This window comes from Cannabis sativa, chromosome 4 (genome assembly GCF_029168945.1).
Source record: "Cannabis sativa cultivar Pink pepper isolate KNU-18-1 chromosome 4, ASM2916894v1, whole genome shotgun sequence".
In the NCBI taxonomy this organism is placed as follows: domain Eukaryota; kingdom Viridiplantae; phylum Streptophyta; class Magnoliopsida; order Rosales; family Cannabaceae; genus Cannabis; species Cannabis sativa.
Window position 1 is genome coordinate 14,358,890 of NC_083604.1, and position 16,933 is coordinate 14,375,822.

A 16,933-nucleotide genomic window follows, 5' to 3' on the forward strand; every position below is an offset into this window, starting at 1 on the left:
ATGAAAAGTACGGGCGTTACATTAAATTAGTATGTTTAATAAATAGAAAACAAAATAAACATATATATACAAAGTATTTTATATTATTAATATGTTTATTATAATTGTAAACATAAAAATAGACATAGACAATTTATACTATACTAAAAATATAAGTATATATTCTTTTTTCTATTGTTTCTATATATTGATTATTTTCTAATGAATTAGTGAACGAATTTTTTATTGAAGTATAATTCTTACATCAAAAAATAAATAAACAAACATAACTTTATAAACTCTAAAAATTATTTAATTAGAAAAAATAAACATGACACAATAAATAAAGAAAAAGATAAAGATAAATAATTTTTTTTATATATATATATTATTTATTTTCAAAAAAATTACTAAGAAATAAACATAACACACATAGAGTGATATAATAAACTTATGTGAATAATATTATTTTGTTTATTAAATTAGTATGTTTAATTAATAGAAAATAAAATAAACACATATATAAAATATTTTATATTATTGGTATGTTTTTTATTATAATTATAAACATAAAAATAAACATTGCCAATATTACCATATATATAATAATCAATAATTATTACCATATATATATTATAAAAGAAATTGAAAAAAAGTTTTTAATTATATATAAAAATATATGAAAAAATGATAATAAGTATTTTTGCACATATTTTGTAATTAATTAAAATAATGTATACAAAATTGTAAAATGCCCTTTTTTTATTTATTTTTTGGTTGAAGAAGACAGCAGGAAGAAGACGATGAGATTTAGGGTTAATTGGGATGATTGATTCGTATTCCCATTTGCTTTTTAATTTTTTTTTTAAATTTTAATTCATTAAAATAATTTTATGGAAATTAAATTTAAGTTAGATATATTAGATTAAAAAGTTAAGTTTTTAATTTTAACTGAACATTTAAAAAAAAAATAGGAATTTAATTTGGGCCTTACACGTGTACACTTAGTCACAACTAACAGAATAGTAGTAACGGAGAGGCCTAAAATACAACATTTTGTATTAAATCCGCTAAAAAAATATTTAAATATATAAAATTGAAAATATATGGTATTTATGCTGCAAACTTTTCTTTATTGAATATAGAAAATGCGAAATTGCAATTAACAATACCTTGTGTGTCTTCAATTTCTGTATCATATATATGTCAGTGTATTGAATATTTTAGTAACTGTTTAATAATAATTCATAATAAATATTCATAAGTAGTAAATAAAGTTGGACGAATTTGAATTGAGTAACTACATAATATAATTAATAAAGAGAGCATAAGCTCATTTTATTCAATCAAAAGACAAACATAGCTCAACAGAACATAGCAAGTTGAGCTCCTTATTTAATACAAACACACATATACAATTACATGAGGCAATGTAGTAGGCTTTCTTTATTCATAATTATAATCAAGCCACTATTTTTATGGTACGTACTTTTGCCTCTATAAACGATTTCAGATCTGGGAAAGCATAGAAATGCCAGAGGCGTTAGGAAACTTAGACAAATAGTCTAAGTTATCTCCATAACTCACCCTTAACATGTCACAGTACCTTTTATAGTACCCAACAAGGTTTTTGTCATTATTGGTATTAGCATAAGTTGGGAGTTGGTTTTTAATTCCAGAATTTGCATTGATAACAATGTTGTGGAATGAAGGGTTGTTATCATGTTGAGTCATCCAATACCATACGGCAGTTTTGAAGGACACCACTGAGTCTGTTGCTACCAATTCAGGATTGTTTATCAAATCTATTCCCAGTGCTTCACTAGCAAGCCCATAGTTGTAGTTGCTGTTTAAATAATAATGATATATATTAAAATACAAATTCAGATAATATAGATACAATTAATAATCAAATTTACAATATTAATTAATGCATAGAGAGTGAGAAAAATAGAATAAATTAAATAGAAGATGAATATATAGTAGTATTTACTTATCTAAAGTAAATTATTTTATTTATAAATAAAACATTAACTGAAATTAATTCCTCTAAAATAAAATATACTTACTGGGTAAGTTGAATTGGTCCTCGACTATTATATTTTTTGCCAGCAGCACATGGCCAATGAGAAGATGTACAATAATCATACTCGCCAGAAGTTCTATTGATAAAGCAATATCCCCATGCATGTTGATCAAATGAATCAATCCATTTTCCTACACGTGAAAAATATTGATTGATCAGTATCACAAAATAATTAAAGTAACTATATATATAAATATATATATTATTGAATAATATCCATTAATTAATTACGTAAGTAACCTGCAGTTGCATGAGATGTTTGAGCAAAGAAAGCTGCGATTTCCCTTTTACGAGTTGCCACATCTCCAGTGGTACCAAAACCAGGAAAAGAGGCAGCAGCAATGACAAAAGACTGGTAATCGTAGAAACCTTTACTTGGGCAATCCTTTCTATGCTTAAACATTTCGTTGAAGATTGATTCACTAATAACATTTCTTATATCTGAATCATCATTGGCGTTATAATCTCCGAGCATAGCACGAATGAGTTCATCAGTGGAAGGTGCAATTCTCCAACATTGGTATTGACAATTGTTTCCTTGGCAATAAGCAGCTGTGCTACCACAAAACCCAAATCTGCTACAACACCTTCCTGGAGCGCATGGACTGTTTCCAGTGCCAGCCCCACATCTGTGATCAGGTCTTTCATTCCAACATTGACTTTGACAACCAGCTCCACAATAGGCTTCTGTGCTACCACAAAAACCCCATTGGCTACAACAGAGGTTATTTCGACACAAGGCCCCGCCTGCCTGTCTTCCACATTGGGCTCCATCTGTAGAGACAATCCCCACTAGCAAAACAGAAAGACAGGAAAGGAAAAAGAGTGTAAGAAGGTTGCTTAACTTCATCTTCAGAAGTATGTGTTTTATGCATGCAACTCTAATTATATGTTTGGGATGGCTTTAATGGAAGACAACTGGGGTCTATTTATAGAATACGTTCTCATGGGTATTTTGGGTATTTTGGGTATTTTGCAATTCTTTATGTAGTCATGACAGATTATTTATGTGCAAATTCATCTATTCTCATCGTTCGCTTTCTTTTGTTTCATATTTTTACATAAAGGACTGGATGGATTTTCTTTAACAGCATGCACTACAAAAAAAAAATAAAAAAATTCCCATGATTTCACCGGAAAAAAGTCGTTATCCGCAGCGAGGTATGGTTCTAATTAATGCCAGCAAAGCCTGAGCTTTGGTGGGATTCAGAATTTTGTTTAGCTGAGCCAAAAGTTGAAAAAAAAAATATCTAAAAATTCCCTAAATGTAAAGATAATGACATGAAACAAAATGGGCATAAATATAAAAATTACACTAATAAAGATGGAACGTAAACGAAAAAGAAATTACATAAAATGGATTAAAATATGAAAAATTGTTGTGAAATTTATTTACTTAGGGCCACAATTATATATATAAAATGTGTATTGGGTCATCGTATAAATAAGTCGAAGTTATGTATTTTAAAACAATATTTATGTTAAAGGCAAAATGCTATAAGGACAATTTCTAATTTAATGAGGAGCCAAATAATAAATAGTTAATAAATATTACTAGCAGTTGATAATATAAAAAGGTAATGGTTAGTGTTGTATCTTTTCTTCATGAAACCCCATCATCAAGAGGCAAAAGTTCCACAGAAAAAAATTTCACTGCAAATTTGTAAGATCATACAATTTTAAAGTCGATTCTATAAACTCTAGTACACTTCCGCTAATATTTAATTATATTGTTAGAATTCTCTCAATTAATTAGGATTAAATTTAGATTAGAGCATTCTAATTAATATATATTATTTTTTTTCATGAAAAATAAATGTATGAGTTTTGGTGGCCATCTTTTCCGTAAATATATATAATAAGTTTTGACGGCAGCAAATTCTTACACCATCGTTAAACATGGGTGGAGGTAGAGTATCAGAAGTATGTAGAAATTCTTTGAATTATTTTTAGAGTAATTTGCGGCGAAATCCCCTTATGTTTTGATTTTTATACACTTAACCCCCTTATCTTTATTTTTGGTGGCAAAACTCCCTTATGTTTTAATTTTTATACACTTAACCCCCTTATCTTTTTTTTTGGTGGCAAAACCCCCTTATGTTTTAATTTTTATACACTTAACCCCTATATCTTTTGTTTTGGTGGCAAAACCCTTCAGTTTACTTTTCTTTGCAAATTTAAAGTTTTAGTTAAATATTACCGTTAAATACTAACCGGATTACTACTGTATCGACTTCGAGGTTTTACCCTTACTTATACAAAGGTGTATACAGTGGTCATCCAGTTGATATTTAACGGTAATATTTAACTGGCGTGTCAAATTTACAAAGAAAAATAAACATAAGGGGGTTTTGCCACCAAAAAAAAAAATAAGGGGGTTAAGTGTATAAAAATTAAAACATAAAGGGGTTTTGCCACAAAAAAAAAAAGATAAGGGGGTTAAGTGTATAAAAATTAAAACATAAAGGGGTTTTGCCACCAAAAATAAAGATAAGGGGGTTAAGTGTATAAAAATCAAAACATAAGGGGGTTAAGTGTATAAAAATCAAAACATAAGGGGGTTTCGCCGCAAATTGCTCTTATTTTTAACATTATTATTTTATTTTATTGTTTTATGTGTCGTTAAGAGAGCATCACTCTATGTATATTGTTCAATATTGTTACAATCATTTTGTTTATCATTATGTCTGATTAAAAAATTGTTAATTTTCCTTCAAAAAAAAAAAAAAATTGTTAATTTAATTACTTTTTTATATTAAAACACACTTATGACCAATAGGTATTTAACCTACAAGTATGATACATATCTACCTATTAATAAGTAATATGCACATGTTTCATATTACTTTAAGGTTATCCATATACAGTAGAACCTCTATTCAAGAATACCCTATTCAAGAATAACCTCTAATTTGTTATAAAAAAATGAAGTCTCAATTTGGCCAGTTATAAATAAGAATAACCTCTATATTGTAATTAGTTATACATTTTTTAAGTCTCGTATTAATAAAATATACCTCTATATAAGAATACTTAGATCTGAAATAAATATATACATATATTTTATAAATTTACTTATGTAAAATTAATAATTTTATTTCAAATTATAGTACATGTATAAATATTATATGTACTCGAAAATAATTTTAATATAATATAGTATTAAGAATTATTTATTGGTATTTTTGTTACATTGATATTTTTTGATATTTTGATTTTTTTTTTCAAGTAATTAGAATATTATTTTCTTGGTCCCAAGTGTATTCTTGAATAGAGGTTCTACTATATATATCTATTCTATATAAAGTGTGCCTATATAACTGAAATTCTTGGTTTATGAGAAATTTATGGATGCATGACTTTTTATTTTTATTTAATAAAATAATAAAATATTATTTATATATAATAAAATAATAATAAAACAAATCCTGTTAATATTTGAATTGATATTTAGCATATTTCAACTCTATATATAATCACAACTATAACTCTAGAAATTAAAAATATATATATATAATAATCGTCCATTTTATTTATATTATTTAGAATAATTCATTGTGGTTCAAGATCACAATGAACAGAAAAAGTGGCAAAAACACAAGTGTAGTTCAAAATCATAGTAAACTAAGAAAGAATGAGAAGAGATTATTAAGCATTAAATATTCTCAGTAAACACACTCAAAGAATCGCATTGAGAGAGAAAAAAAAAAGAATACAAATTGTGATATATATAAATAAATAAAAGCGAAGAATATTATATAATTATTTATATTCTATATAAAGTGTGCCTATATAACAGGAGAAATTTATGGGTGACTTTTAATTTATATTAAAAATAAAATGATGTATTAATAAAAATAAAATAGTTTATTAATTTTGAAAATACAATTTTAAAAATTAAAAAGTAAAAACCAAACTAAACAGATTTTTTAAAACTACCAACTAATCAAAAAATTTCGTGTGGACTCATCTTTTAAATTTTCAAAAACATAAAACTTTTTTGAATTTTAAACTAATCAAGCCTTTGTATATATATGTACAGTTTGATAATAGATATATATGGGGTGGATTTTTAAATAAATTTAATTTTGTAGGTGAAAAAAATGACAAAATTGGTTGTAAATCACAAAGAGATAATTGAGGTTGAAAAGATGAGTAGGGAACCGAATATAGTTTATGATCGTAGATGTATATTTATATTAAAAATAAAATAATTTATTAATAAAAATAAAATGGTTTATGAGAAATTCATGGTTTAAAATATTTAATTTGATATCTTAATTATTAATAAACAATACCATAAATATACATCTACGATCATATAAGAATTTTATTCTATAACTATACGATCATAGATTAAGTGGTCAAGGTCCAAAGAAAAATAATAATTTTTTAAAATCTGAAATCAAGACACGAAAAACAGAAGCTAATTGAATAGGACTCTATTCAATTGAGGTGTTGACCATGCATGGTAAGTAAAAAGCTATATATTAAATTTTATGCCATGATACAATTAAAAATTAAATAAGAATTTACTACTATTTATATATTATATATATATATTGCTAAAGATGCAAAAGTATTGCATTTATATATCCTACGAGGTTTCAAAAATACTTTGAAAAGTTCATCTTGAATTAATTATTAATATATAATAAAAAATATTAGTTATTATATTATTACTTCAAACAAAGGAAAGTTCTAGCGGTGTTTCTACTTTCTAATCATAAACCTCAATTTTGGCTTCTTTAACCAGCTGCCACACACAACTTACTTACTCTGAATTTATAACCATTTACAATTTTTTAACACTCAAAAAGTTACTGAGTTTGTTTTCTATAGCTCTACTTATTAAGGTAGAAAAATATTTTTAGATTGACTCCATTCTGTTTATTAAATGAATTATTTTCAAGTTGACACATTAACTTAAAAATGACACAATAATGACCTACTACAAAGTATACACTTATATTCATTCTATTTATTGAGAATCAAAACTTCAATCTTCTTCACTAGATTAGCCAGAGACACATAATATTTGAACATAAACACAGGACACAATATTATAACTCAAACTCAGAAACACTTAGTCGAAACTTGAATGAATAATGCCACTCTTTTAAGTTTTAAGACTGTATATGACTAGGCAATTATGGTTATTGTATTATTATTCCTGCTACATAGTTGATCATTTTTAGATTTTTGATGTGAAATTTCGTATTGTGAGCTTTTTAGAGTCTTATAGACTTCAATGAGTAATAGATTTATATAATTATACCTGGAATAAATTTTCATAATGTTGTTTGGTGGATTCCTATTTTGTTATTAAGTAACATAATATTATTATTCGTTAGGTCTGTCACAATTATTATTAAGTGAGAATGAATCAATTTAAAAACCTTTTACTATATTGAAATGTGAGATTGATTTTAATATGAGCTTAGTTATATTTAATTTTATTTTGTATATCTATTGTTTTATTTGAAAACAGGTGAATAAATGACTACACTATATACAACAATTAAGGACATCACTCCAACTACAGAAAGTTGGAAGAATAAAATGAGAGTGTTAAAAAAATTTGAAAAGCGGACAAATAAGAGTTCACCACTCAAATATCAAAAGTTTAATGTTAGCAGACAAAAAAGTATACAATCAGTTAATTTACTGTTGAAATTGTCAATACTCTACTAATAAATGCTATATTTTCTGAATTTTGCCTGTACTCGCGTTGCAACAAATTATTATTTCATAAATATTTTTTTTTTCCTTAAAAATGAACACAGGGTAATGATGTTGAACCTAATAACTAATAATATTTTTTAAAATTTTTAATTGTATCACTTTTTAATAACATAGAAAAAAACTAGCATAAAATTTAGTATACGTGCCTCGCACGTAACTTTTTACTAGTATATATATATATATATTATATGGATACATCGACATCAGTTATATCCTTACCGTGGAAACAACTTACTATTCTTTGATCGACGATCAAGTGGTGCAGTAGCCTTAGGAACATGGTTATGAGTGTCAACTTCGTTACATAGGATTTTTTTTTGGCTCTGCTGAAAAAAGTCTTATCAGTGTATGGAAAAGAAATTTAAAAACTCTGAAAAAGTGTTCAAGAAAAAAAAACACTCTGAAAAGGTAAAAATATTGGTTATAAATTAAGCTCCATAATAAGTAAGATCTACTCTCCTCCCATTTTCGAAAAGGGAAACAAGTTGATGGATGCATCTTCCAGCTATGGCATCTATATCCATTACAATAGAGCTCGACTTATTTCAGCTTTCTTTCTTTCTCTCTCCTAATGAAATTTTTTAAAGGAATGATCGAATTTCCATTTAATAGATTTATTTTTATGGACAATTTACTACTTCCAACCTCATCATTAAGCTTTAAGTTGATTGATGTTCTGTTCTTATGATTTAGCTTACTTACATTAATCTATAATTATTTTTTTTCTTGGCATGTCACTGTAGTTTGAAGATTCATTTTATTATTATTCGATAAGATTCAACTTTAATTCGAATGCATATATATATTAGAATGATGTTACATGTCAAGTCACGTATGTTAATTTTCTTTTAGTTTTTAGTTTTTTTTATTATCATAATTTTAAATTTAATAATAATCAATGTAGTGATAATCATTAAAATTTGAAAGTATAATAGTAATTTAAATAAAAATAAAAATTACTATTATACTTTGTAATAGTAATTAAAAAAAATTATTATTCGTCCTAAATTTATCTTCAGAATTAATGAAAATACTCATATGCTTAAACTATCAAAACATTTAAATTTAGTTTAAAATAATATTTAAAATTTAACTAATTCTAAATATCAAAATTTGAAAATAATTTTTAATAAAAAATAAACAATATGAACAAATTTATTATTAATTGCACTGAATTAATTATATTTAGGTTTAACTAACTACATGGATATTGACCCTTTACGTGGCAACATCTAATAATTTGTTATCTTTTTTTTAATTTAAAAAAAAAATCACACAATAATTTCTCATAAATCAAAAATTCGATTATATAGCCACATTTTATATAGAATAAATATATATCTGGGATATTTAATATTATACATACATTATCTTCATTCGTATATAGCTCTACATTAATGTAGTATTAGTTTGAGAGTGCTATGTAATTTTGGTTCAACTATCTTTTATATATTAACTAGGGAATTAAGCCACGCTTCGCGCGGTGTTGTCTAATTTTTGTAATCTTTATATATATTGTGTAATTATACTGAGTTATATAATCTAAAATATAATATTTTAATGTGTGTTATGATATAAACAAAGTAATAGTATTGAAATTATAAATATAATTTACTATTTTTAAAATATATAAAAAGATAGTGATTTTATGAGAAATATTAAAGATTGTAAAATTAACAAAGAAAATACATGTACTTTTATAATAAAATAAATGAAAAAGTTAACTGTTTCTAAATTTAATAAACTGATCTTGTATCTGATGATGTAGTTATTTTTAAAAGACTATCTAGACTTTTTTTGCTTAATAAAAATAAATATATAGTTTAACTATTTTTTATTAAAGTTTTTATATTTTGTTTTGCGGTGTCGTTTGAATATTTTCTCCACAAAGGTGAATGTAATGTAACAGCTACAAAAGGAGCCGTCATAACATTACCTATTTTTGCCTATTAGTGATAGAGTTTTTCCATACAAAATGTTTAGATTAGAGGATTGATTTTAATAAATTTTGTGAATGTGAAATTTATACCTTAAATCGTAGTGATAAAGAGGAAGATCATGATACATATGACTAATTATTTCCACAATAAAATATTTATTTGTCTTATTATCTTGCGATAATTAAAATGATAAGTACTTTATAAAATTGGTTGTGCGATCACGCGATTATTATATATATCTTGTACCTAGCGCAATCGTTATAATCCTTGAAAAATAAATTTTAATTTATGAATATTTTTTATTTTAAAATTCATATTTTAAGTAGCTAATTATTAGAAAATAAATAACTACTTATACAAAAAAATATAAAAAAAATTTATTAAGGTAAGACATTAATCAATCACCTATAAAAAATAATATTTTTTAGATAAAAGAAAGTAAAATAATAAAACTACTACTTATAACCTACATGGATAACATCTAAACGATTTTTAAATAATGTGGGACTTATAGTTTGTATGTGTAGTGTATTTTTCAAAGAAAATAAAAGAATGTGTCATAAAATAAAATAAAATAGGAAGAAAAGAAATATGCTTTTCTTTATATATATTTAAGAGAAAATATTTTAGTTATAAAAAATGATTTTTAACTCGAACACTTAACAATATATAAATATAGAATAGTAAAATAAAATTCATTTCATAAATATATAAAATAAAATTAAAAATTATTATACAAATTTAATTATTAGAAAATAAATAACTACTTATGCAAATATATATATAAAAAAAAATTATTGGGTAAGACATTAATCAATCACTCATAAAAAATAATATTTTTTAGATAAAAGAAAGTAAAATAATAAAACTACTACTTATAACCTACATGGATAACATCTAAACCATTTTTAAATGATGTGGGACTTTTTGTTTGTATGTGTAGTATTTTTTTTAAAGAAAATAAGAGAATGTATCATAAAATAGAAAAAATAGGAAGAAAAAAAATAAGTTGCCACCTAAACTCTTCTTTTGCTTTCCTTTGTATATATATTGATAACATCTAAATCATTTTTAAATGATGTGGGACTTTTTGTTTGTATGTTTAGTATGTTTTTCAAAGAAAATAAGAGAATTTATCATAAAATAGAAAAAATAGGTTGCCACTTAAACTCTTCTTTTGCTTTCCTTTATATATATATATTGATGATTGGCAAATTAATTTTAGTTATAAAAAATTATTTTTAACTTGAACATATAAAAACCTAGAATAGTAAAATAAAATTTTTAAACTAAAATTTATTTTATAAATATATATAAAATTAAAAATTATTACTACAAAGTTAATTATTAAAAAATAAATAATTACTTATATAAATATGTATATAAAAAAAAGCTAATTAGTAATTTTTTCTCCTGAACTTTGACATGTACCAAATCGCGCCCCTTGAATTTTTTTGGCCGTTAAAAATTCCTCCCGAACTATTGAGATTGTTAAATTTAAGGACTTTTGTCTAATTTCATTCAATTTTACTATTTCAGTAATTGTTTATGTACTAAACCATGCTCCCCAAACTTTGATATCTACTCAATTATGCTCCTCAAACTTTGATATGTACTAAATTATGCCCCTTAAACTTTCATCCATGTTAGAATTTTTTTACTAATATTAGACAAAAGTCCTTAAATCTAACAATCTCAATAGTTCAGGGAGAATTTTTAACGGCCAAAAAAGTTCAGGGGGCATGATTTGATACATGTTAAAGTTCGGCGGGGGGTTCAATCACTCATAAAAAATAATATTTTTTAGATAAAAGAAAATAAAATGATAAAACTACTACTTATAACCTACATGGATAACATCTAAACGATTTTTAAATAAGACTTTTTGTTTATATGTGTAGTGTATTTCTCAAATAAAATAAGAGAATGTGTCATAAAATAGAAAAAATAGAAAGAAAAAAATAAGTTACCACCTAAACTCTCTTGTGCTTTCCTTTATATATATTGATGATTAGTAGTGATAGTACTATAAAAAAATGCCAAAAGTTAATGTTAAGATTAAAACTATGGTGGCGTTTGGTAACACTTTTTTAATCAGTTTTTTGTTTTTCAAAGTAGAAAAGTGAAAATATTTTTCAAAAACATGTTCTATAAAACTGTTTTTACTTTTCAATTTTATAATTAGAAATCAAAATTTTAAAAACAAAAAAAATCACTTTCAATATTTTTTTAAACAGTTTTTTTTCTTAATCAATCTTTTAGATTACGACCAGACCCGGACCCAAATCCCCTCCCTACGGTCCTGGCGCTAAACCCGGCTTTTGACTTGAACCCGAATCCGACCCCGGACCTAGACCCGACTTAAATAAAATCAAAAAATAAAAATAAAAATGAACTTTACAGAACACACTTTTGTTTTCTGTTTTTAAAATTGAAAAAAAAAAAAAAAGTGGTTATAGAACGCATTTTTATTTTTAAAAAATAAATTTTTTAAAAACAAAAATTTTACTTTCATTTTGTGATTAAAAAATTAAAAAACATAAGTGTTATCAAAAGACACCTATATTAATAATAAATTTTTATTAGACTTTATTATTACACAAAACACAAATGAATTTCAACACAAGGACTTTACCGCTGGTTTGAAGGCTATAAGGATAAGATCAAGGGAGAGGATGAGAAGGTTAACTTCCTTTTCACTGATGCTTAGAAGAGGAAGTAAAATTTGAGGCATTTCAAGGAGAATTTTTTTATAAAAAAAAAATGCGCAAAAAAGGGGAAGAAGACCAGCGATGATGGTGATGATGGAAAAATAGATTCTATGAGATGATGATGATTAAAAATTGGTTTTTTTTTAAAAAATAAAATATAAAGTTAATTTTGAATTTTGATTGGTTGTTAATTGTTTTTTTAATTTAATATCAGATTTCTCTGAAAAAAAAAAAATTTAATAAACTACAAACAAATACATGTTAAACCATTTTAACTTTTAAAAGTCATATAGATTTTTTTTTTTTTTTGCTAAAATATAGATGAGTGATTAAAAAAGTGTATATATAGTATAGAAACAAAAATGTAGTCACCATCATTATTCTATATTATATATTGAAAAGGAATTTTCCATATATATTATTATTTATGGCGTGTGGCATGTGTTCCATTTTAAGTGCCTACCAAAGGTGGTCCATGTTATTATATTAAATGTCATATTTGGATATTACATGAAATTGTATATAAATCCAGATAAAACTATAGATATATACTAAATTAATTGTGGTGGATATGAATTAAATTGAAAAAATGATCGTTTTCTCTTGTGAAAATAAGATCTTTGATCTTCAGTTAGTTGGAGAAAATAAGGCTTGATAAATTTAAACACCACGATTGTCCCTTAGAGTGCAAAGAAAATAGGGACAAATATGCTTTTGAACAAATTAATGAAATAAATAAAATAAAAATGAATCAATGTGATTCTGTTTTAGTAAAATTACTTTTTTATTTTAAAATTGAAAGGTAGAAATTTCTAGTGCAAGTTGAGAAAAAATTCAATAATTATTTTTATGTATTTTAAATTTTATTCGATCACATTTTTATTCATATTTTTAGTCTCAATTATATTTTTATTTCTCCCAAAAAGTATCCTTAAGATTATAGAATCTTGTTCAAGTTAGTAATCCTCGAGTGTTTTAATTCTTTGTTCTTAATTCATATTATTTTATTTGTAATATTTAGATTTGAGTAATTTATGTTCATTTTATTCCTCTCTTCTTTCTCTATGTAGTTGTATTTTTAATATTTGTATGTTTTAATTGTTTTTAGTCAAATCACTTACTGATTGAAAAAGTTGAAAGTAGTCATTATATAATACTATACAGGAAATATTTTTTGTGTCAGTTAGGCACTATCACAGAAACCTCTTTTGTGTCAGAATTTTTTTGACGCAAATACACGTGACGCTAAGTGAGGAGCTGTTTGCGTCAGTTAATCACTTTCTCAAAATTATATCATAATCTGTGTCACCTCCTACCTAACAATTAACAAACGCAAATGGTGTCACTTGCGTCTGTTAGTAGTTGATACGGTTACACTAACACAAACGTTCCTGGCCTTTTGTGTCATCTGCTAACTAACCCAAGTGTTTTTTTATATATATAAAAAGGCAAATGAAACTAATTAGACAAATGTACACCAAAATAAAAATAAAAAAGATATTGCTATAATTAATGAGATAATTATTTTTGATGAATAAAAAATATACTAAAAGGAAAAAGACTCTTCCATTTTGCTAAATTACGTACATATATTGTTCGTTTGGTACGCCGTATTACACTGTATTGTATTGTATAGTATTATATTAAATTATATTCTATGCAATATTTTTATATAAAATTATATGTGGTATTGAATTGTATGGACACATAAATATATAATATTTTAGTATAAATCAAAGTTTAACATAATATTATATAAAAATATGATATATAATCCAATTTAATATAATACAATACAATACAATACGGCCTAATACAGCGTACCAAACGAGCCCATAATAAATTAAAACATGGAAGCACACCCACCTATATCCATTACTGCCACCACGAACAAACCTGCCAAATAATTAACATGATTAACTGAAAAATCTTCTTGAAAGTGAAGAAACGAAAATTATGATTCACTTGCAGAGACCACAAAGATATAGTTGTAAATTAATGTGGTATTTGATCCTCTAAACCAACCTGAAACTAACTCACCTACACTTAACTAACTTAACTAACTTTCTGTTATGTTAGTTAGTTAGTTGTTGCCGGTTTTGCACCTATTTTCTAGCTGTGAGTTTTACCTATATATAGGCTACTCTTTTCACATTTGTAAGGAGAGAATTAAGAGAGAGTTTAGAGAGTGAGTGCTTAGTTTTCTAAGCTGCGTAACCATATTCTTGAAGGGGTCAAGAACAGAGGAAGTACTCGGGTAGGAGTTGAGAAACTGAGACTGTTTCTTTGGTGTGCTTTTCGAGTGTTGCAGAGCTGTATTGCTCTTGGATTGGTGCTTGTATTTCTACTCTCTTGTTCTCCATATTAATGATAGAATTGATGATGTCTTCTCAGCTGGAGTATGGCCAGGGATCGAATTGATCTCTAGGACCGGAACCAGGATAAATATTACTGTCTCCTTCTAGTTCAATTCTGTTTTGTTACTTTGTGTTGTTAACTGGTTTATTTGTGTGTGTTATTTCTGTTCAAGTTGCTGATTAATTAATGCGAGTTTTAGAATGAATTCTTAGTGTTATTGTTGCTTAATTTACAACAAAATTAGAGCTTCGGGTTCAAGATCCAATAAAGGGAAGTAAGGAATCAATATTCAATCAAGACTCATCTACAACCAATCATGACGGGAGCAGCAAGATTTGAACTTTAGAAGTTCAATGGGACAGGAGATTTCGGCCTATGGAGAGAAAGCTTAAAGGGAATACTTTTTCATCAAAAGGTTGCCAAATCTTTGAAACCCAAGGAAGAACTGACTGGCAAGTTGAAGAAGGAAGAGCTTAAAGACATGGAAGAATTGGCATACTACACTATCATAATGTACTTGTCACACTGTAAGAAGGAAGGTTCAGACCATGAAGATAGCTCGAGAATTGTGGAGCAAACTTGAAGAAATCTACATGAAACCCTCTCTAACTAATAAGATCAATCTGTTAGAGTCTTTATATGGTTTTAAATGTCTTCTTATTTGTCTCTAGATGGTAATCTTGATGCTTTTAATCAAATCATTATAGGATTGGCTAACTTGAAGTACAATGTTGATGAAGAAAGCCAAGCTATCATTCTTCTCAGATCATTGTCAGCTGCATACCAGGAATTGAAGGTTGTGATCAAATATGGAAGAGATACTCACACCCTTGATGATGTTCTTAGAGCCTTGAAATCCAAAGAACAAGAAATGGCCAAAGAAAAAGACAATGACAAGGATGAAGCATACCTGGCCAGAGGAAGAGACAACCACAATGGTAGAGATCACCACAAGAAAGATCATTTCAAAGGCCAACACAAATCTCAGTGAAGATCAAAGTCCAGGGGAAAATATCACAAGGACAGAAATGTTATTTCTGTGGGAAAGTAGGCCACATCAAGAGGTTTTGCATTAAGTTTAAGAATAAACTCAAAGAAGACAGAGAAAATAAGCATGATTCTGCTTCAAATGTAGAAGACTCAGATTATTCCTTTGATGGTGACTTGTACATATTTCAAATCAAAGAATCACTAATGAATGGATTCTTGATTCTGGATGCATATACCATATGTGTCCTACTCTTGAAAATTTATTGATTATAGGAAAGTGAATGTTGGTACTTTACTAATGGGGAATGAAAATTCTTGCAGGGTGAGGTTCCTCCTAACCACCCTTAAGATTGCTTATACTCTTAAGTCCACCTTGGAGCAGTTACCCGTGCCTACAGACAAGGATACTTATGAGGTCAAGGCACAAAGGAAGAAGAGAGAAGATGACAAACTTCTATGTAAAGGGCACATCCTCAACTCACTTTTGGATAGGCTTTATGACCTATACACCGACACTAAAGACGCCTAAGAAATTCGAGATCACCTTGAAAATAAATTCAAGGCCGAGGAGGAAGGTACCAAGAAATTTTTTATTTCCCAATATTTTTTTTTAAAATTTCTTATGATGAACCTCTTTTACCTCAACTTCATGAGTTGCAAGTAATTGTTAACAAATTGAAAGTGATCAAAATTAAACTTCCCGAGGCATTCCAAGTTGGAATTATGCACCAATAATGTAACTTTCAATGTTAGCAATGATAAAGCATCTATTTCCACTTATATGATTGAGCATGATTCTTTATTATTGTGGCATCTTAGATTAGCTCATATTGGTTTTTCTACTATGAAAAAAGTTAAAAAAATATTGTATGATTGATTGTGATATAAGAAATTATGGTAAATGTGAAACTTGTGTAAAAAGAAAAATGATTAAAAAAACTTTTTCCAAGTGTTAGAAATTCAAAATTGTTAGATTTAATTTATAGTGATTTATGTGAATTAAATAGAATTCTAACTAGAGGTGGTAAAAGGTATTTTATTACATTTATTGATGATTATAGTAGATATATTTATGTATATTTTTTAAAGCAAAAGGATGAGGCCTTTAGTGCTTTTAAGATTTT

The 16,933-nt window shown here is 26.3% G+C and overlaps 1 protein-coding gene across 1 annotated transcript; it reads right to left on the reverse strand.

The window, feature by feature from the left end:
- Positions 1-1,289: 1,289 nt before the first annotated feature.
- On the reverse strand, positions 1,290-2,974 carry LOC115715128 (mulatexin). The gene is made up of 3 exons (XM_030643941.2): positions 2,306-2,974; positions 2,049-2,196; positions 1,290-1,825 (listed from the first exon to the last, which is right to left on the reverse strand). Exons 1-3 carry the CDS (start codon positions 2,913-2,915, stop codon positions 1,489-1,491), a joined length of 1,095 nt encoding a protein of 364 aa, XP_030499801.1. The 5' UTR covers positions 2,916-2,974; the 3' UTR covers positions 1,290-1,488.
- Between the last annotated feature and the right edge of the window lie 13,959 nt (positions 2,975-16,933).

Coding starts and splice junctions, on each gene's coding strand:
- LOC115715128 (XM_030643941.2), bottom strand. CDS start 2,915: ATGAAGTTAAGCAACCTTCTTACACTCTTTTTCCTTTCCTGTCTTTCT. Junction 2,197..2,305: donor AACATCTCATGCAACTGCAG/GTTACTTACGTA, acceptor TTTCACGTGTAG/GAAAATGGATTGATTCATTT. Junction 1,826..2,048: donor GGACCAATTCAACTTACCCA/GTAAGTATATTT, acceptor TTATTTAAACAG/CAACTACAACTATGGGCTTG.